At 40.3% G+C, this 22,505-nt stretch overlaps 3 protein-coding genes across 3 annotated transcripts; 2 read left to right on the top strand and 1 right to left on the bottom strand.

The window, feature by feature from the left end:
• Positions 1-1,621: 1,621 nt before the first annotated feature.
• On the bottom strand, positions 1,622-2,722 carry LOC121808959. Its single transcript, XM_042209516.1, has one exon. The coding sequence runs from the start codon at positions 2,720-2,722 to the stop codon at positions 1,622-1,624; it is 1,101 nt and encodes a 366-aa protein (XP_042065450.1).
• Positions 2,723-5,763: 3,041 nt separating this feature from the next.
• Positions 5,764-7,406, top strand: LOC121806687 (allene oxide synthase 3-like). Its single transcript, XM_042206808.1, has one exon. It carries the CDS (start codon positions 5,813-5,815, stop codon positions 7,241-7,243), a length of 1,431 nt encoding a protein of 476 aa, XP_042062742.1. The 5' UTR covers positions 5,764-5,812; the 3' UTR covers positions 7,244-7,406.
• A 12,498-nt stretch (positions 7,407-19,904) lies between these two features.
• Positions 19,905-20,642, top strand: LOC121808958. Its single transcript, XM_042209514.1, has 3 exons — positions 19,905-20,076; positions 20,195-20,509; positions 20,623-20,642. The coding sequence occupies exons 1-3, from the start codon at positions 19,905-19,907 to the stop codon at positions 20,640-20,642; spliced, it is 507 nt and encodes a 168-aa protein (XP_042065448.1).
• Positions 20,643-22,505: the final 1,863 nt, after the last annotated feature.

The following is a 22,505-nucleotide window of genomic DNA, read 5'->3' as shown; positions in this document are numbered from 1 at the left end:
GATGGCCGCATGATCTGTATAAACAATTACTTTGGAACCAAGCAAGTATGGTCTGAACTTTTCAAACGTGAAGACTACCGATAGCATCTCCTTTTCGGTCACATCATAATTCTTTTGTGCCTGATTCAGAGTTTTGGAGGCGTAAAAGATTACATAACTCTTCCCTTAGATTTTCTGACCTAATATTGCCCCCACAGCATAGTCACTAGCATCGCACATCACCTCAAAGGGGTGATTCCAGTCGGGGCACGTATTATTGGAGAGTTAATCAATCGATCTTTTAGAAATTGGAACGCGACTTTGCACGCATCTGAGAACTCAAACTCGACCTCGTTCTGAAGAAGTCGTGTCAGTGGCTGGGCTATCTTTGCGAAATCTTTTATGAATCGTCTATAGAACCCAGCGTGCCCCAGAAAGGCTCTGATCTCCTTCTGGTTGGTAGGATATGGAAGTTTTGCAATGACCGCTATCTTTGCTGAGTCGACCTCGATCCCTCTGCTAGACACTATGTGGCCCAAGACTATTCCTTCGGTAACCATAAAATGGCATTTCTCAAAATTCAGAACCAAGTCCTTCTTGCGGCATCTTTCCAATACCCTGTTCAGACTATGCAGCCCTTGATCAAAATCATCCCCATAGACAGTAAAATCGTCCATGAAAATCTCAATGCAGTCCTCCAATAGGTCTGAGAAAATGCTCATCATGCATCTCTGGAACGTGCCCGGGGCGTTACAGAGGCCAAAAGGCCTTCTCCTGTAAGCGTAAGTGCCAAAAGGGAAGGTGAACGTCGTCTGGAAATAGCCACTATAACCATCCAGGAAACTGAAGTACTGCTTCCCTGCCAACTTCTCCAACATTTGATCAATGAACGGCAGAGGGAAGTGATCCTTCTTCGTAGCTTGGTTCAGCTTCCTGTAATCTATGCACATTCTCCATCCAGTAACTGGCCTTGTCGGGATTAGTTCATTTTTTTCATTTTTTACCACTTGAATCCCTCCTTTCTTAGGCACCATGTGCACTGGGCTGACCCAGTTACTGTCGGGAATGGAATAGATAATCCCAATCGAAACCAACTTGACGATTTCCTTTAGCACCTCTTCCCTCATGTTGGGGTTGAGTTTCCGTTGTTGGTCGCGGTGTGGCTTGGCTCCTTCCTCCAGTCGGATGTGATGCATGCATAAGTCCGGGCTGATGCCTACCAAATCTGTCAGCTTCCAGCCGATGGCCCTCTAATTCCTTCTTAATACTTCTAGCAATCTGTCTTCCTGCCCCTGGGTTAATTGATTGTTGATGATGACAGGCTTGGTTTCATCTTCACCCAGGTAGGCGTACTTTAGATGTGCGGGAAGGGGTTTTAACTCTTTTGCAGGTTTTGGTTCTTCATTGGGCAGAGGGTTTTCTGCTGTGTCTCTTTCCAGTAGCTCGCCTTGATCATGCCGCTTTGCTAGGCTAGATACTTGAGCTGTCCCACTTGACTCAGCTGGCTTTGGCCGCTCGCAAAAATCATTTATTGCACTTGCGACGGCTTGGTTGTCCATTTCTCCGACCTTCATGGTCTTAAACCATTCTTCCACTTCCTTTTCGACTTCCTTATCTGCGGCGGAGTCAGTGAACTTCCTTTTTAAAATTCTTCCTCCAAACACTCCTGTACCAAGGGCTCAGTCACATCGATGGAGTACACGTTCTCTCCGTCGGCTGGCCTTTTCATGGCCTCATCAATATTGAACGTGTACTGTTCTCCTTTGAAATCTAGGCTGATCGTTCCATTCCGTACGTCTATGATAATGCTGGCTATGGACATGAACGGCCGTCCTAGTAGGACTCCGCTTGACTCCTTTGTTGCGGGCTCCGTCATCTTGATTACGAAGAAATCAGCTGGGTACAGAAAGTTATTTACCTTAACAATAACATCTTCCAAAATTCCTTCCGGGTGAATACATGATTTGTCGGCCAGTTGTATCATTATATCCGTGTCGACTAGCTTTTCCTTTCCCAGTCGTTGATAGATGGAGTATGGCAGAACATTGATAGATGCCCCCAGGTCGCACATGGCCTGCTCCACCTGGACGTCTCCGATTGAAATTGGGAGCGTGAACATTCCTGGGTCGGTCTTCTTTGAATGGAGGTCATTCCGTTGGATCACGGCAGAGACAGTTTCATCTGCAATCATTCTACCCTCCTCATTGACTTTCCCTGCCAGGTAGTCTTTAATAAACTTGCTGACAGGGGGCATTTTAAATGCCGTTAAGAGTGGTACTTTAATGTCCACATCTTTGAACATACTCGCCACATCGATTGTGGCATCCTTCCTTCTTGCCACCATTCCGCGGTACGGATACAGCTTAACTTTCTCACCCCCCTCTTTCTGATTTCCTTCTGAGGTTTCATCTCCCACTTTTTCCTTGCCTTTCTCTTTCGCTTGATCCACCACCTTGGGTTCTTCCTTCTCTTCACGGTTTGGTCCAGGATCAATTGTTTGGGACGTCACAGGATAACTGGGGCCTTGGTAGACCCTTCCCGACCTTAGGGACACTTCGCTAATGTGTTCACGCCCAGGCGGCTGTTCAGTAGCGGGAATTCTTCCGTCATTTCCCTTTAACTCTCCTAGCGACGTTGCAACTAGAGAAAGTTGTTGTGTCAGCATCTCTAATGTCGCCCGCTGCTCCCTCTGAGTTTCCTGGATTTCCTGCATCACATCATTTGTGTGGTGCGGTACTATCATATTGATCGGGCTATCATTGGAGTAGCGGTTATATTTCTGATTTGGCGGCCTCCCTCCATGGTTGGGCTGCGGGTAGTCAGATAGCTGGTAATGTTCGAGCAGGTATGGCTGATGGTTGTAGAATTGATTACCCTGTTGCTAGCCTCCCCGTTGGTGTGGCGGGACATAAGTAACCATCTGGTTGTTTGGCTGCCTTCCCTGGTTGCTTGACTGAGAAGCTAGCTGCCTGTATCCCCAGTTTCCTTCCTGTTGTCTGCTTGACCAGCTAGGCTGTCCTACGCTTGACCAATTCCCTTGAGGTCCATTTGACCAACCTGTTATTCGCACTGACCTTGAGCGTAGAGAGGAGACCATCCAAGCTGAACCAGACACATCAGTACAACATGTTCTTCCACCACGGAGTAATAGAGGAGTGCCCCCAAAAAGATACTCCCCGGATTGGAAGGGAAGAAAAACTCGCTACCCCATTGCCTACTCCATGACTGCCCAGATGACTGAAATGGCACGAGCATTTGAAGCTGCCATATATGAGGATGAAATACCACACTCAGTAGAGGAAGCAATGAAGCACAAACACTAGAGAGAAGCCATGAAGGAAGAACTCTTCTCAAGAACAATACATGGGAGAAATGCGTACTACCAGAAGGAAACGACCAGTCGGATGTAGATGGATATTCCCCATAAAAAGACGAGCCGATGGTTCCACTGAGAGATACAAGGCAAGGCTGGTCGCGAAAGGCTACACTCAGACGTGTGGGATTGACTATGACGAGACTTTCTCACCGGTGGCTAAAATGAGCACAGTAAGAATTCTACTAGCCGTTGCAGCAAATCAAAACTAGCCTCTACATCAGCTTGACGTTACTCATGCTTTCTTGCATGGAGAACTGAAAAAGGAGGAAGAAGTATACATGGAGGTCCCACCTGGCTATTCTGGTGAATTCGGCCCAAGAGAAGTATGTCGCCTAAAGAAGACGTTGTACGGTCTGAAACAGTCACCTAGAGTATGGTTTGGAAGGTTCAGCCAGGCAATGCAGAAGTATGGATATCAGTAAAGTAACTCAGATCATACTCTTTTCCTCAAGAAAGAAGGTGACAACATAACTTGTCTCCTAATCTATGTGGATGATATGATAATCACAGGAAATGACACAGCAGAAATCAAGAAGCTACGGGAAAATCTCTCCCGAGAATTTGAGATGAAGGACCTAGGAGACTTGAAGTACTTTCTGGGAATTGAGGTTCTTCGATCAAAAGGAGGGATATTTCTGCGACAGAAGAAGTACGTCCTCGACCTACTAAAAGAGACAGGGCTACTAGAATGCAAGCCAGCAGAGACACCAATGGTATAGAACCATGGTTTGAAGATAGAGGAAAGGCCGAAATCAGCAGACAGAGAACGCTACCAGCGCTTGGTGGGAAAGTGGATCTATTTAGCTCATACTAGGCCAGATATTGCATACGCCGTTGGAGTGGTAAGTCAATTCATGCACAAGCCGCAAGAACAACACATGAATGATGTGATAAGGATAGTGAGATATCGTAAAGGGACAGTTGGCCACGGAGTCTTGCTAAAAAGAGAAGGACAATTGGAAGTCTCAGGCTACACCGATGCTGACTGGGCAAGCAATCCAATCGATTGAAAATCCACAGCCGGATACTTCATGTTCATAGGGGACAACCTCGTCACTTGGAGGAGTAAAAAGCAGAAAGTAGTCGCACTCTCTAGTGCTGAAGCTGAGTTTCGAGGGGCAAAAAGTGGAATAACTGAAATTTTGTGGATACGGAGACTCCTGACAGAAATAGGCTTCCCACCTGCTCAGAAGAGTCAATTGTTCTGTGACAACAAGGGTGCGATCAGCATAGCCGAAAATCCTGTCCAACACGACCGAACAAAGCATGTTGAGATTGATCGTCACTTCATCAAGTAAAAAATAGAGAAGGGTATTATTGAGTTGCCCTATGTCCGCTCAGAAGATCAACTTACAGATATCCTAACCAAAGCTGTCCACCTAAAGGTGTTTGAAGAAGTAATAGGCAAGCTAAGTATCGGAGATGCCGTCACTTAGCTTGAGGGGGAGTGTTAGAATATGGAAATCAAATCATGTAACTAAGGAAATAATCATGTAATTAATGTATAATTGATAGCACCAAAATTAGGGGATTCTTACCATATGTAATTAGGGTAATCCTCTATATTAAGAGGATTACCTCATTGATGAAATATAACATAGAAAAGATCTCCACCAATGTCTCCTACTTCTTCCTCTCGGTTACCCAATTGAACAGTGGGTACTAATTTAAATACTTCCTTCGTCCAAGAAAGTTTGTCATATTTTTCTATTTCTGTTCATCCAACAAAATTTTTCACATTTCACTTTTTTACTATTTTTGATAGTGGACCTCATATCCACTTACTCATTTCCCACTCACATTTCATAATAAAACCAATATATAAAAGTAGCATCCACATTCAACTAATTTTTTTTAACTCACTTTCCATAACATTTTAAAAAATCCTGCCCGGTCAAAGTCTAACAAAATTTATGGGATGGAGCGAATATTAGTTTTATAATAAAATGAGAGAAAAAAATGAGTTAGTGGAATATGTGGTCCACATTCAAAGATGCTGAAATGTGAAAATGTTGTGGGACGAACGGAAATGGAAATATGTAACAAATTTTCAAGTAATTAGAGGAGTAAAATAAGGCCACCTACCGTACCACATCCATGTTAAAACTCGTAAAATGTCAGAGTAAAACATTTAATAAAAGAAAAGAAAATATTTAACTCCAACACAAGCAGTGTTCTGAATCTTACACGTGAATTAATAATTAATCAAAAAGATATGGTTGTCAAACAAAATCAAATAATTGAATACCAACAAATTTAAGAAATATTTTATTTCATCAATTATGAAAGCGTTTAGCCCATTAATAATAAAATAAACGTTTAATTGATTTATAAATCCCAATAATGGAGCACATGCATGCATCACCATCGCCTCCAACTACTCATATATATATATATATACATCAGTCTCTGCTTAAAATTTCATTCAAATCTCTCCCAATCAAAAAACCGGCAACAATGTCTACCGATCAGGAGCTTCCGCGGCGAGAGATCCCGGGATCGTTCGGGCTCCCCTTCTTCGGCGCCATAGCCGACCGCCTAAGCTACTTCTACGGCCAAGGCGAGCTCAAGTACTTCACATCTCGCGTGGAAAAATACAAATCCACGGTGTTCCGGTGCAACATGCCGCCCGGCCCCTTCATGGCCCGCGACCCCCGCGTCGTCTGCTTCCTCGACGCCCTCAGCTTCCAAGCCCTATTCGACACGTCCAAGGTCGAGAAGAGGGACGTCCTCGACGGCACCTTCGTCCCCTCCACCGCCTTCACGGGCGGCCACCGCACCTGCGCCTACCTCGACCCGTCCGAACCGAACCACGCCCTCCTCAAGCGCTTCTTCCTCTCCCTCCTCGCGAAGCGGCATCACCAATTCATCCCTTTGTTCCGCCGCGGCATGGCCGACCTACTCTCCTCCCTCAAAGACGAGATAGCTAGCAAAGGAAGCTCCTCATTTAACGATTTAAACGATGCGATGTCGTTTGAGTTCGTTTTCCGCTTGCTATGCGGGGTGGGCCCGGCGGAGACGACTTTGGGCCGGGACGGCCCAAAGTCGATGGACTTGTGGCTCTTCGGCCAGCTGTCCCCCCTGATGACGCTTGGACTCAAATTCGTACCTTACTTTGTTGAAGACATGTTTTTGCACAACTTCCCGATCCCCTTCTTTTTGGTGAAGTCTTACTACGACAAGATCTACTCCGCCTTCGAGGCGAATCTCGGGAAGCTTCTAGAAGAAGCGGCCGAGCTCGGGCTGGAGCGGGACGAGGCCTGCCATAACCTCGTGTTTCTCGCGGGCTTCAACGCGTACGGGGGGATGAAGGCCGTGTTCCCCGCACTGATCAAGTGGGTCGGGGCGGGGGGGGCGGGGCTCCACGCGCGCCTCGCGGCGGAGATCAGGGCGGTGGTGGAGAAGGAGAAAGGTGCGATCACTCCCGCGGCGTTGGATCAGATGAGCTTGACGAAATCGGCGGTGTACGAGGCGCTGCGGATCGAGCCGGCGGTGCCGTATCAGTACGGGAGGGCGAAGGAGGATTTCGAGATTCGGAGCCATGAGAATACGTTTTTGGTGAAGAAGGGGGAGATGCTGTTTGGGTACCAGGCGATGGCGACGAGGGATCCGAGGATATTTGAGAAGCCGGATGAGTACATGGCGGAGAGGTTTGTGGGGGAGGAAGGGGAGAGGCTGTTGAGGTACGTGTACTGGTCGAATGGGAGGGAGACGGAGGATCCGACGGTGGAGAATAAGCAGTGCCCGGGGAAGGATTTGGTGGTGATGATGTGCAGGTTGATGTTGGTGGAGTTCTTTTTGAGGTATGATACGTTTGAGGTGGAGTCTGGGAAGCTTCTCTTGGGCTCCTCAGTCACGTTCAAATCGCTCACTAACTTTAATAATTAATCACTGCTTCTTATTCAAATTCATGCTTTTTTAATTCTGTGTCTTGTTTTTTTGATTGCCGATTATAGAATTTTTTTTTCCACTGCTTTATGCTATAGTTAGTCTTGTTATTGTGAAAAATAAAATGTCACAAGTTGAAATGGCACGCACGACTTTTAATAAATCCAAATGAATGTGAGTAAAAAATGATAGTGAAATGCGAGTCCTAGTTTTATATACTACTTCCGTGCACAAAAAGTAGACAATTTTACTTTTTTTTAATTGTCCCTAAAATTACATCAATTCTAACAATATGAAAGATTTAAACAAAATATTTATTCGTTTGTGTGTTGTTATTCAAGGATATTCGTTTGTGTGTTGTTATTCAAATTCAAATTCTAAATGTGGAGCCAACAAAATATTATTCACTACTCCTTATTGAAATTAATGCTTTTTAAATTGTTGGTGTGTTGTTATTTGATCGCATATTGCTTTATATTGTTAGTCTTGTTATTGTGAAAAATAAAAGTACTCTCTCCGTCGTTCATAAAATTTCTCAAGTTGAATCGGCATTTATTTTATACAATGTAAAAGAAAGTGAGTGAAAAATATTAAGAATGTGAGGTCCTTACTTAAAATAGGTATGATAAGTATTAATGGATGGACAAAAAAGATAGTGACAAGTAACAGCAAAGGAGTATGTATAATAATATGTTCTTAGTGATCATATTTATTAATTGATTGGTAATTGCAGCTCTGGGAAAGTTACAAAACCGAGCAGTTATTTGCAAAAGAGTAAAATTGTGTGTAATTTTTGTAGTTACATTAATTTGCAGTTATTTGCAGTTACATTAATTTGCTGATTAAGTACATCTATTTAAGGATATTGAAGGATATACAACTAAAATCTTGCGTGTAAATTTTTTTTTGACAGTGTGGGACCCACACATTTACGATGGATGATTTTTTTTCATCTCTCCCATTTTGTTGGAGTTATTTAAGGACGTACTTTTATATGTGTAGTGTAGCGGTGGCAAAATGGACACTGGATAACGGGTAGTTCCCCTTTTTGACCGGCTATCTGCCGGGTATTGGGTATCCACTATCCGACGATAACGGAAAACGATGGCAGATTGGGTAGTGTGTTTTAGAGGTTTGCGGGTAGTGGGTATATCTGCTACCCGCACGGGTATACCCGTTAATCCCGATAATACCCGATATTATTAGTATTAACCATATACTATACCCTCTACCCGCACATATACCCTTTAATCTTGATAATACCCGATATTGTTAGTATTAGCCATATACCATCTCCCGCACGGGTATACCCATTAATCCCGATAATATCTGATATTATTAGTATTAGCCATATACTATACCCGCTACCTGCACATATACCCTTTAATCCCGATAATACCCGATATTATTAGTATTCCATATATCTTTTAATACTTTATAGAATCTAAGAGTTCTTTTGAATACTTTATAGAATCTAAGAGTTCTATTGAAATATTTTTATATTCCAAAGAACATACAATTGAAAACTCACCGAAACTAGTTATAAAGTGTCATCTCACTTTTATTCTCAATCTATTCAAAGCTTACAATCGATATTAATACAGTAAATTAGGGAATATTTTCGATATTAGGGTTTTCAAATTTACTATTAGGGTTTCGGGTTAGGTACGGGTACCAGCAATATCGGGTACGGGATACCCGACATGAGTATCGGGTAATCCCGATATGTTGCGGGGCGGGTATAGGGACAATAAATTTGGATAAAAATGGGTACGGGTACACGATTTACAAATTATTAATTATTTTTAGAATGTAAGAACTCGATCAAAAAAATATTTACATATTTTTAACTCATATATTTAAAGTTTTAAAATTATACATTTAATATTTTCTCATTTTCTTGCAAATATTATAATTCCTAACTCTAAAATATAAAAATATATAATATAGCATACAATTCTTAATATTCATATTTCTTAACCTTAGTTAGTTGACATACGAAACACTAAAATAATCTCAAATGAGAACGTAAAATAATAATTTCTTGAGCTTTAATTTTTTTAAAGTTATAGTCGAACCTTATTAACAAACATAATCTTATGTTCTTAACTCATTTAATTAATATTTTAAAGTTACACAGTTAAATATTTTAAGCATAATTTCACTGCGCCGAGACAGTTGAGTGACTAAGTTTTACTATTACCAGTCAATTAAAATAGAAAAATATTGAAGCTATGGAAAATAACACAAAAATAAAAAAGATAACGCAAAAAAAAGTGCTTCATCATAATAACTATATTATTTTATTATACAATTCAAATTTGATTAAGAAAAATGTTTTAATTTTTAAAACTTTTTTCATATATTAATTAACTCCTACTACTATAATAATAAATTTATAATCTAAATTAATATTTTTTTAAAGAAGTGTTAAATTACATATGAAATTTTTTGAGATATATTTATGACTTTGATGTATGATTCAAGTTTATCTCTAATGAACATGCATTTACATAAGAGAGGATTGATAAGAGAGGATTGATATGCTGAGCGCTAATTTTGAATGCCAGCTAGAACGACTGTTTCATTAATCACATTATTTTTTTTATAGTATGAATAATATTTACATTAAGTATTTTTTTATTTCTTTATTTAATGTGAAATCGCCTCTTATTTCTTATTTTTCAGCGATATTGCTTCAAAAAACTCATCTGCACATTCATCACCACATACTCCACAACACAATTTGTTCTCTCTTTATCGATTTTTTCTTCAAATTGAGTTTCCACAACATTTTTCTCCAAACTTAATTAATCATAACATCTTATCTTGTAATTTCTTGCATTTCCAAAATTTTCAAGAATCTCAAATTTGCGCAGATGGATTTTGAAATTTTCAAGAATTAGAATTAGGCAAGAATGAAGAGAATCAGTAATTGTGATAAATTTCCAAACAAAATTGCGCATCCCAATTGGCAAAGTAATAATCAAATTACTTCTCTATTCTTCTTCTGCTTCTTCAGTTTGCCATCCTTTTTATCGACGGAGATTCGAAATTTGTTGAATGTATTCATATTAAAAAAAACTAAGAATTATGTGCCGAAACTTGAAAAGGGATGTAGGAAGAGAGTTCAGAAATTGCTTAGTATATCCATACCAAATAATTGTGAATAAAAAAATTCATGATTGAGGCTGTGAAAACAAGATTCAAGAGGTGAAAAATATTATAAACATATTATAAAATTTTTAATTAAAAAAAGTAAAAGAAAAAAATGTGATTAGAGAAACGGTCGCTCAAGCTGGCGCTCAACATATCAATCCTATTAGATAAGATACTTAATTTGATATTAGGATATATTAGTCACGATATAAAATAGAACTATGACAAAATGCCATAAGAGTATTATAGCATACGAAAATTATGTCTCAGTATCTGCAAAAACAAAAATAACGATGAAAACGATTTACATTTAAAAGGGAAGGGGAACATTATTGGATTACTTTAGACGGCAATTAATAACAAAATATGAATGAGACGGCAATTAATAACAAAACATGAATGAAATTGAACACTAAGTAAAATGATGTGAGATGTGAAATGTGAAATGTGACCAGCTTGCGACATAGAAACCCATGTGATGATGCTGACATGTTTTTAGATTGCTCTTATATAAATGATTGTCGGTCCATCTTATTGTCTTGTTGGAATCTTACTTGGTCAAACGATTTTAACTAATAATAAATGTTACAAGACATTTAATTTTATAAAACTAAATGCGATAGGGTCGATCTACGTTCCGAGCAGATGACCGTAGTATATTCATTTTCTCAAATCCGATTCCCGCTGAGTGAGAAATAATATATTAAAGTTGGTCACAATAAAGCTAGAAATGAGCTATTAGAAAAACTAAGGGATTAATTAACTAAGTATTAATTATCCCACATCGGGGATGATAAACTTCTTTGATGAAGTATTTAATAAGATGAATTATTATGTGTAATAATTATCGTGGAATAAGATGGGTGACTGAGCCCACACGCGCGCACCGCGCACCGTGCACCGTGCCCCGTGCCTTAGCAATTGGTCTTTGGGTGGTCTTTGGAGCTGGTTGTTGAGCGTGGTTCAAGCCACGCTTGTTCCTTTTATGCCACCTCAAACTCCACGCTATCCCCGACGGACCCAGACTCATAACGGGCGTCGACACATAACGGGAGACAAAAGGTCCCCGCTGGATCCCGACGCATAACGGGACACAAAAGGTCCCCGATGGACCCCGATGCATAACGGGAGACAAAAGGTCCCAGATGGCTAGTGTGTCCAGATGCGTCGTGTCTCTTCAGCTCCCAATGGATAGTGCACCAGTCAGTAACCCCCGGCGGTTACAGTCAAGCCATCATGGCATACGTAATGGTTGTTGACTCCATCAATGCCCAATGGGTGGACTTGACCTATAAATAGACAGTCACTCCATGCATTGCATACGATTAAAACACATAACAAACTCATATCATTTGCATAGCTCTCTCCCTCTTTGCATAGTCTTCCCGTCGAAGCTCCGCCCCCGCCTTACTCCCGTTCGCCAGAGCTCTGCTGCTAGCGGTGCTGCTACTGCACAGACGAAGTTGTTTTATCTTTGGGGACGACACGCCAAACCGAGAGCACTACCGATGCGTATCTCATCTTGCGGACAGAGGACTCCTTGACTCGACTTACAAATTATATCTACGATTTATAGTTTCTAATTTGTTATTTCAATTCAGTTCATTTCCGTTTAGTTTCTCCGTTCTTCATTGGGTTGTATTACGCCCGGTTAGTGTATCTTTGTATCACAGTCAAATATCTAAAACCAACAATCGCAAGACGAGATATACTTACCATTGAAGAAGAAGTTTGGACTTAAATTGAATCTAAAACTTTCAAAACTAATACCTTAGCATGGAGATGGATCCCGTTGCTACGTTCGCCGTCGCCGCTTTCCCTGACTCCAACACCGACGTGCCCACTGTTCCCCGTTGGGTCCCCGCCATGACCACAACTCCCGTCGAGTCCACATTATTACCTACGACTACCCATAACGCCATGAGCAATTACTAACCCGTTTGGGTTGACTGGTGCATCCACCTTTGGTGGCACCGATGATTCCCCATTAAGTGGGTCCATGGGATCCTTGATAGGATTGAGTTTTGGACCATTCGAGGTCAACACGGGTGTTGGGGCTTTCGGGACCAACACGAAGAATGACGGTTCCACTTTTTGTGGTTCCGCGAGATCCTCCAATGGATCGTGTGTTGAGTCCTTTGGGATCAACACGAGTGTTGGTGCTTTCGCGGCCAACACGCAAATTGACGGTTTCACTATTAGTGGTTCCTTGAGATCCTCTAACGAATCAAGTGTTGAGGCCTTCGGGATCAACACGTGTGTTGGGACCTTAGGGGCCAACACGAGAACTGGGGGTTCCATTTTTAGTGGCCCCGTAGATTCCTCTAATGGATTGAGTGGCCGGGTCCAACACGAGAGTTGATGCCTTTGGGATCAACACGTCTGACTCCAATGTGGGGGAGAGACCTCGTGAATGTGAATGGTCGGTAAGTCATACGGGACGTCTCACGCTGTTCCCATGGATAGGGTCGTTGGGCGTGTCCCATTGATCTTAAGGGACGTCTCCCGTTCGTCGGGAGACATGGAAGACTTTTTGCTCCCGTCCGTGCCTTAGAAATGTTCAAAGACATTTGGCACACATTGGTCCCAAGAGACGTCTCCCATTCGTCGGGAGACATGACGGACATTCAACTCCCGTCCGTGGCATGGGAAATGTCGGGAGACATTTCTAACCGGTTCGTGCCTTCAAATCGTCGGGAGACATTTCACTCCCGTTAGTGCCTTAGAATATGTCGAGAGACGTATGACATATATCTGTGCCGTGGGAAATGTCGGGAGCAAATTTTGCACCCGTTGGTCTCCTGTTCATCGGGAGACATGGGCCCCTATCCGTGCCTTGGGAAATTTCAGTAGACGTTTTGCACCCTTACATCCCATGTGAGATATCGGGAGAAATTTTACACACGTCTGTCTCTTAGGAGATGTCGGGAGCAAATTTTGCACCCATCGGTCTCCCCGTTTGTCGGGAGACATGGGGAGACATTTGACTCCCGTTCAGATGTCGGGAGAAAGATGAAGCCGCTAACCAAGAAGCTTGGTGGTGCCAAATTTATCAAACATGCCAAAGGCAACATAGCCGCCGTGGTAACTGAAGAAGTCAATCACGTCGAGAACAAATGTGGTTGGTATATCGACACGGGCGTCACTGCCCACGTGTGTGCCGATAGAAGTAAGTTCTACACTTACAAGACTGTTGAGGGGAGGAAGCTCAACATGGGGAACCAAGCCTCGTCCAAATGTGTCGACTTTGGAGATGTGGTCCTCAAGATGACTTCCGACGTGACAATCCTTCTAGGAAAATGCTACATGTCCCGGACATACGCAAGAACATAGTTTCTGAATCAATACTTGTAAATAGGGGTTTAAACTTGTATTTGAGTCTGATAAGTTCTTTGTGTATAAGTTTGGAAAACCCATCGAAAAATGTTATGTAACCGAGGGTTCTTTTTAAACTAAGTGTATCGGCTATTACCCGCGTTGAAAAGCCATTGGCTAAAAATGAAAATGCAAATACTTCTTTCTAGTTGTGGCATTATAGATTAGGACATGTGAATCTTAATGCTATAAAAGTTTAGTAAACTTGAATTTACTAAAGACAAAAGAAGTGAATACCCAAAACAAATGTGAGACTTGTCTTGAGGCGAAAATGACTAGATTATCGTTTATTCTATTAAACGAAACATGAAACCCCTTGAAAATTCATATTGATGTATGTGATTTAAAATTCGTGCAAACTAGAAGTGGTATAAAATACTTTATCACATTCATAGATGATTGCACAAGATGTTGCTATCTTTATTTTTTAAGAAGTACAGATGAAGCAATTGAAGTGTTCAAAAATTATAAGAACGAAGTCGGGAATCAACTTGGATTGTAAATCAAAATGATTCAAAGTGACAGAGGAGGCGACTACGTAGCCCCGTTTGAGGAATTATGCAACACAAGTGGTATAATTCTTCAAACGGTTGCACCATATTCACCACAATCTATTGGTGCTACAGAACGCAAGAAACTGAACTCTTAAAGAGATGATAAATGCGTTACTGATTAGTTCAGGGATGCCCCAGAACATGTGGGGGGAAACTGTTTTGACAGCCAACTACATCCTAAACAAAATCCCACTCAAAAGTAAGGATGTTACTCCTTATGAGTTGTGGAAGAGAAGGAAGTCATCCTAGAAATACCTCAAAGTGTGGGGGTGTTTGACAAAGGTGATGGTTCCTATGCCGAAAGAAGTTACAATCGGTCCTAACACGGTTGATTGCATCTTTATTGGGTATGCACTTAATAGGAGTGCTTATTGATTTGTTGTCTACAAGTCTGAAATACCGACTGCGACAGTAGGAATAACAATCGAGTCAAGAAATGTAGTATTGCTTGAAAAATATATTTCCTCGCAAAGACAAGGAAAATGTTGCATCCAATTCTGAGATGAGAATTGAGGATGAAGCCACTAGTTCTGAATCAGCGGATGAAGAGCCAGAATCGCACAAGCAAACAAGGCCCGATCCAAACGATACAATACTAAGACGTGGTAGTAGGGTCAGTACACCAAAGACAATTGGCCCTTACTATATTGCTTTTATGTTGGATGAAGAACTAACATCGATAAAAGTAGCCTTTACTGGCCCAGACGGGCTGCATTAAAGAGAAACTATTCAAAGCGAAATTGGTTCAATTTTTGCTATACCGCACTTAGGTGTTGGTTGATCTACCTGAAGGTGCTAAACCTTTAGGATGCAAATGAGTCCATAAAAGCAAGTTTAAGGTCGTTGAAACAGTTGATAAGTATAAATGTTGACTTAAGATGAACTCTATAAACAACCTGAAGGTTTTGTAGTACTTGGACAAGAGAGAAAGGTTTGCAAACTGCTTAAGTCCTTCTATGGAATGAAACGAGCGTCGATGCTTGAAATTTGGTAGTGTGATGTTATCAAATGACTTTAAAATCAATGAATGTGACAAATGTGTCTACATTAATAACACTGATAATGGATACGTTATAGTGTGCCTCTACATTAAAGATATGTTAACCATGGGTAGTAACACCTAAGTGATTAACTATACGAAAACCATGTTAAAGAGAAACTTTGACATGAAGGATATGGGTCTAGCCGATGTGATTTTTGGAATGAAAAATTCTAATTCAAAGGAATCATCTTAACACAATCTCATTATGTTGAGAAAGTACTAAAGAGATTCAACGCCTATGATGGCATGTCGGCTGAGACACCTATAGAGCTCAATGTTCACTTGAGCAAAAGAACAAGGGCGAGCCTGTTGCATAAGAAGATATGCAAAGGTCATTGGGTGCATTATGTATTTGACTAATTGCACTAGACTTGACATTGTTTGCGTAGTGAACAAGTTGAGTCGTTACACGAGCAATTCAAGCAAGGAGCATTGGAAAGCTCTTGTAAGAGTTTTGAGATGCCTGAAATATACTCAAAATCATGGGCTATAATTCTCGATATACCCCCCGGTACTTGAAGGGTACTGTGATGCGAACTGGATATCCGATAACAAAGACTCACTTTGAACAAGTGGATATGTCTTTACTATTGGGGGGTACTGTCTCGTGGAAATCCACAAAACAGACATGTATAGCCTGATCTGTTAGAGTTTAGTATACTAAAAGCATCTTTCGAATGCTTGTATATGTAATAACTCTTTTATCCATTTGTTACCATTTTATAAGAAAGAATATTTTGTTATAATGTATTTTGCTTATGTATTTATGAGATGTTGAAATGCGTTTTCCATTTAAATACATAGTTTAAGCAAAATGAGTCTAAGTCTTCTGCATAGTAGACGAGTTGTGAGCAGCGTTCACAGTAGGTAACTTGTCGATTCTTGCAGAAGGAAAATTGTTTTACAACCTAGATAGGCTTTGACTACCTATCGTAAAAGGTTGCGACGTCAGTCCGAAAGTTTCCTTACCTAAGGAAATGAACAACGTCGGTGTAGTATAGCACTTAAAGGATCAAACAGTGAGATAAGTCTTTCTTGGCTATTTACTAAAGACGAGGTCTCAGTGATTGTCGCTTCTTAATCATTGTTGACATAACTTTGAGCATACGATATTAATTGAAAACATACTTTGACTTATCAAATGGTGAGGGAATTTCGTTGCCCAAGAATCCTGATAGATTGGGTAATGATCATTAATGTCTAAGTGATGCTAGTATTGTTATTGCAATGAATCGTGTGCTGGGAGAGGCCGGTATGATAATATCCTCAAGAGGTGTTTAGAAAAATGTTTTATTATTCAGAAAACTGGTCAGTTGAAATTTATTCCATGAATAATAAATAATGTTTCTAAACTAGACCACTCTTGGAAAAAGAAATTAATTAATAATAGTCAGATAGCAGACTTGATAGCACACGGGAAATGATTTAATTAAAGAGGAAGTCCCGGAATTCTCGTAATTTCGGTTTGGATAGGCAGTCAATATTATATCTATAGTGGATGATAATAATATTTATGTTTGGGCTTGAATTAAATTGTTTTTAATTTAATTAGTGAAAGCCTGAACTGTGGCCCAATCCAATCCTCCACAGATCCCTGGTCTGGCCCTAAATAATTAACTTAATATAAAAGGGAGAAGAAGAGAAGACAAATTAATTCATTCTACGTAAAAATTCGATCTCTACAATCTGTAGAGAGAAATTATCAATTTTTTTAGGGTTCTTCTTCCGTAGAGATTTCTGTCTTTAATTCTTCCCCAGCTTTTGAGGATTTGACAAGCTTTTCCCACACAGAGGTCAAATTCGAGTTAAAAGGTAACAGATCAGAAGATCCGTGGTAGAGACGATTGAAGAAGGAGTTCGAATTCAATTACTTGAATTCATACGGTAAATCGTTGTATTTAATTGCAAAGATATTCAATATGATCTGAGATTATATGTTTATAAACATGTTTCTAGTTTACAATTGGGTTAAAAGCATGTTTAGATGTAAATCGTTCAATCAAACTAAATTCATTTCCGCTGCAAAACCAACAATTGGTATCAGAGCCGGTTTTTAGGCCCTGGTTGTTTGATTTACTACATGCTTTGATTGTATGAATAGAATGTTTAACGTTTTTCGATGCATGTTTATGTGTTCTTTGAATTCTTTGTACGAATTATTGAACTATGAACATTCGAAACGATCGAATATGGGTGTTTTAGATCACGAGCAGCTGGCGCTTGCGCCGGAGCTGCTCGCAGCCTTTAGAACAGGCCATAGATTCAATCTTGGAGACTTGGTTGTGTCCTACGGTTTCAAACCTAGGGCTGGACAATCAGGTGTCGTAAGGATCATGATCATGGCATCCGAGCCATGACCAAGCTGATTAAAATTCACGCAAGGCTTGGGAGCGGCTGGTACTTTATCGCTGAGAGCTGCTCCTTCGACGGAAAATCAGTGGGAGCTGCTGGTTGAATGCCGGGGCAGCTCCGGATCACACGCCGACTTGTCGACGAGAAGTAGCTCTGATGGCGATAAGTTTCGACCATGTTACGGGGCTGGCTGGTCTACGAGGAGGAGAGATCAGTGGGAGCCGAAAGGCGTTGCTAGCTGTTCTACATGCCGAGAGCAGCGTCGGCGATTCTCGTGATCGCTAACTGACGCAGACGGCTGTTGGTTGTGTTGTTCCAGCCGAGAGCAGCCTGTTGCGGGCGGAGTTGACGGGTGTTTTGATGCAGGCTGGCCGACGATCAGTTTCTATCTCCGTCGGAGGCTACTGCTGGACGTGTTTTCATGTCTAAGAGCAGTGCTGAAGGCAGCCGCAAAATCTGAATTTTTGAAACTGATTCAGTTTCGGTTGTTACGTAAATTATGGAAGATGGGTTGTTTTGTTGCGTGAATGAGAAAGAGTCTCCAACGTTTTTTTAAAGAAACTGACTATGTGAATAAGTGCAATATTTATTTTGGTTTGTTATGTGTATCTCTGAACAAAATCATTTGCTATATTACGTGAATATCATTAATATATTGATATGATTATAATTTAGTGATATGTTTTACGTGAATGTGAATGAGACACCATGTCTCGTTGGAATTAGTTTTGGTAATTTTAGTTAGCATTGATAATATTTTAATCGATCAAATGCTGTGGAACTAAAATCAAAATTAATTTTTATATGGAATATCATTAAATTAATTTATTATGATTTGACATAGGTTTGAACTTTAATCTATATCTTAGGGATTTTGATAGATTGTTTCTATCTAGATATATCCTAGTTAGAATAGATTTGGTTGTTCAAATAAATCCTATAAATCTAGGATTCCATATTTTTTTATGGAAGAAATAAATTGGAATTTAATGTAGATTATGTCCATAATATATACTTATCGTGATATAGATAGGTTTGAATTATAATCCTTATCTATAAGATATTGATAAATTTTATTTATCTAGAATATATCTTAAGATGATTTGGATGAGTATTTTTCGACTAAATCCTATTATATCTAGATTTCCTACATCTAATGATGAGTATTATAATTAATATTATTATTATTTAATAATAATCGATTAATATTAATTAAAGAAAATATTTGATTAATTATTTATAATTTATAAATTATTAATTAATCAAATTATTTAATTATCTTAGTTTAATTTCATGGATTTAATAGAACTACCTATTAATTTGAAATTAATATAAGTGAACTTTCTGACTAATTCACTTAAGTGATAATTAAAATAAAAACCATACCTTAAAATAACTAAGCGATAATTACGATCCCTGTCGTATATGGTCTCCAAAGAATTAGTCTATGTATGAAGCAGTTTCTAATATTAATGCGACTCACCTTAGTGGGAGCCTTAATCCTAAGAAATAGCAAGTTCATTGGTTAGACTTCTCAAAATAAAGTTCAATTTTATCCAGACGTGATTTCCAATATTATCGCGACCCACCTTAGTGGGAGCTTTAATCCTAAGAAATTGCAGAGTTCTGAAGATTAAATTAACTTGTGAAATAACTATAGAATTTTGTTTGTGGCGTGCGACCTTCCCTAGAAGGAGTATCAATACGGAAATGAAATCCTTGGGGTAAATATTCAATGGTACAGGCTTAGGCAACGTTTAGCGGCCATGCCACCTTACTGGTCTCTGGACTATTCGTCGATGTTGTGACCAGAATTTTGTTAAATATGAATCGTTTACTTGACCTCCCTAGAGGTGTACTTAATTCTATTTAACTGTTGTGAGAATCTAAACTGTTTTAATGGTTTTTACTCTTTAGAATCTTACATAGTTTGTAACAATAAGCTATTTATTTTCTCAGCTAAATCCAAATCAAGATGTCGTTCAATCCTCTTTCCGCTATTCTTAAAGAACACAAACTCGAAGGTCATAACTATATCGTATGGAAACAAAACTTGGATATCGTTCTCACTGCCGAAGAGTACAAATATGTGCTCACTACTGAATGTGCACCTGAACCTGCTGCAAATGCGTTTGTAGCAGTGCAAGAAATATACAGAAAGTGATGTAAAGCCAATGAGATGGTGAAGTGCTACATGTTGGCTTCTATGTCAATAGTACTTCAACATCAGCATCAAGGCATGAACACTGCTACTGAGATTATGAACAATCTTAATAACCTTTTTGGTACTCAGAATCTAGCGGCTAAATCTTTAGCCTTTCGGAGCATCATGACTAAGGTTATGAAGGAGGGTACATCTGTGAGGGACCATGTCCTCGAGATGATGAGTCACCTCAATCAAATGGAGGTTTTGGGAGGGATCATTGATCCCGAGTCCCAAGTAACTATAATCCTTCAGAGTTTTTCCAGCTAGCTATCACCAGTTCAAGCTCAATTTCGAGATGAACAAGAGGGCTTACACTCTAGCTGAACTGTTGACTGAGTTACAGTCAGCGGAGGATCTTATGGTCCAGATAAAGGCTGCTATGATGAGTTCTAGGCCGTCTTCCTCAGGCTCTAAGCTAGGTAAGGGGAAGAAGAATGCCCAGAATGTTGTAGCACCAAACAAAACTAAGGGCAAAAAGAAACGGGTGAACACGAACAAGAAGCAAAGTGGCAAGTGTTTCAAATGCGGCGAAAAGGGGCATTGGAAGCCGGATTGTCCTAAAAAGGCCAATGGCTCAGGTATGCACCAAGCTTTCATTGTTGAATCATGTTTAGCAGTTGTATCTACTCAGTAATGGGTGGTTGATACTGGAGCTACTGATCATGTTTGCTTTGATCCTGATTTAATGCAGGTAACAAGGTAGTTGAATGAAACAGAGATCGAGATCCAGCTGGGCGATGCTACGAGAGTGGCAGCCGTTGCAGTGGGAGACGTTTATTTACGTTTTTCTAGTGATAGAGTTTTAGTGTTGAACAATGTTTTGTTGATACCTTCGTTTAGAAAAAACTTAATTTCAGTTTCTAAACTTGTTTCTAATGGATATTTGATTTCATTTGATGATTCATGCATTATCAAGAAATGTGGTTCTTATATCTGTCGTGGTATCATGGAAAACAACCTTTACACTATAATGTGTACACAGTATATGCAACATAAAACTGAATCTAACTCAACATCGAAAGTTTCTCGAAAAAGAAAATCTCCTTCTGTTTCAATGAACGAAACGTACTTATGGCACCTTAGACTTGGTCATGCTAACCCTACTAGGATTCAAGCGTTGGTAGACCAAGGTCTGCTTAAGGATCTAGAAATAGAATCTTATACAACTTGTGAATCATGTTTGGAAGGTAAGATGACTAAGAGACCATTTAAGGTCAAGGGTAACAGGGCCAAGGAAGTACTTGAGCTCGTTCATTCTGATGTGTGTGGTCCAATGACTACTCAAACTAGAGGCGGCTTTCAGTATTTCATCACCTTCATTGATGACTACTTGAAAGTTGGATATGTCTATTTGATGCGTCACAAGTCGGAATCTTTTGAAAAGTTCAAAGAATTCAGGGCGCTTGTGGAGACGCGACATGGTAAGACAATCAAGGCTCTACAGTCTGACCGTGAAGGCGAGTACCTTAGTAGTGAGTTCTTGGACTACTTATCAGAAGCGGGAATTGAATCCCAATTGACTGCGCCTGGCACACCCCAACAGAACGGCGTAGCCGAACGAAGGAATACAACCCTCTTAGAAATGGTTCGATCGATGATGAGTTATGCTAAGTTACCTATTTCGTTCTGGGGACACGCATTGCTCACAGCAAGCTATACCTTACCATCCAAATCAGTACCTACAACACCACATGAGTTGTGAACTGGACGAAAATATAGTCTGAGACATCTCAGAGTGTGGGGTTGTCCAGCACACGTGTTGGAGAAAGATCCAAGAAGTTGGAGTCTCGTACTAAGGTATGTTTGTTTGTAGGGTATCCCAGTGGAACAAAAGGCTATGAATTCTATAGTCTACGAGATAAGAAGGTATTTGTTAGCACAAATGCTAAGTTCTTAGAAGAAGACTACGTGATGAATCATAAGCCCAGCAGTGAAGTAGCTCTTGAGGAACTAAGAGATACTTCAGTTTGCACAAGCAAAGAACAAATAACACAAGTACAATCTATACCTGAGATATCAACTTCTGTACCACAAATTGTAGAGCCCTGTCGTAGTGGGAAGGTTCCCCATGAACCAGAAAGATACATTGGTTTGGGTGAGTCATCTGACTTAGACCCAGACGACAATGTATCAGACCCATGGAACTTTAAAGAGGCGATGGCAGATTCAGATAGTCATTCCTGGAAAGAAGGAATGGATTCTGAACTACAATCAATGATAGACAAAGACGTTTATGATTTGTTAGTCCTACCTGAAGGTTGTACTGCCATTGGGAGCAAATGGATTTACAAACGCAAACGAGGACCTGACGGACGAGTCAAAGTCTTCAAAGCAAGACTAGTAGCTAAGGGTTATACCTAGAGAGAAGGTATCGATTACGATGAGACCTTTTCGCCAGTAGCTATGCTCAAGTCAATCCGAATTCTTTTGTCTATCGCAACCTACATGGATTGGGAGGTATGACAGATGGACGTCAAGACAGCTTTCCTTAATGAAAGTCTTGAGGAGACCATCTACATGGAACAACCCGAGGGATATGTAGTCAAGGGCAAAGAACACATGGTGTGGAAGCTT

This window comes from Salvia splendens, chromosome 6 (assembly GCF_004379255.2).
Source record: "Salvia splendens isolate huo1 chromosome 6, SspV2, whole genome shotgun sequence".
In the NCBI taxonomy this organism is placed as follows: domain Eukaryota; kingdom Viridiplantae; phylum Streptophyta; class Magnoliopsida; order Lamiales; family Lamiaceae; genus Salvia; species Salvia splendens.
The sequence above is the reverse complement of the archived record's forward strand: the minus strand, read 5'-3'. Positions and strand labels throughout refer to the sequence as shown.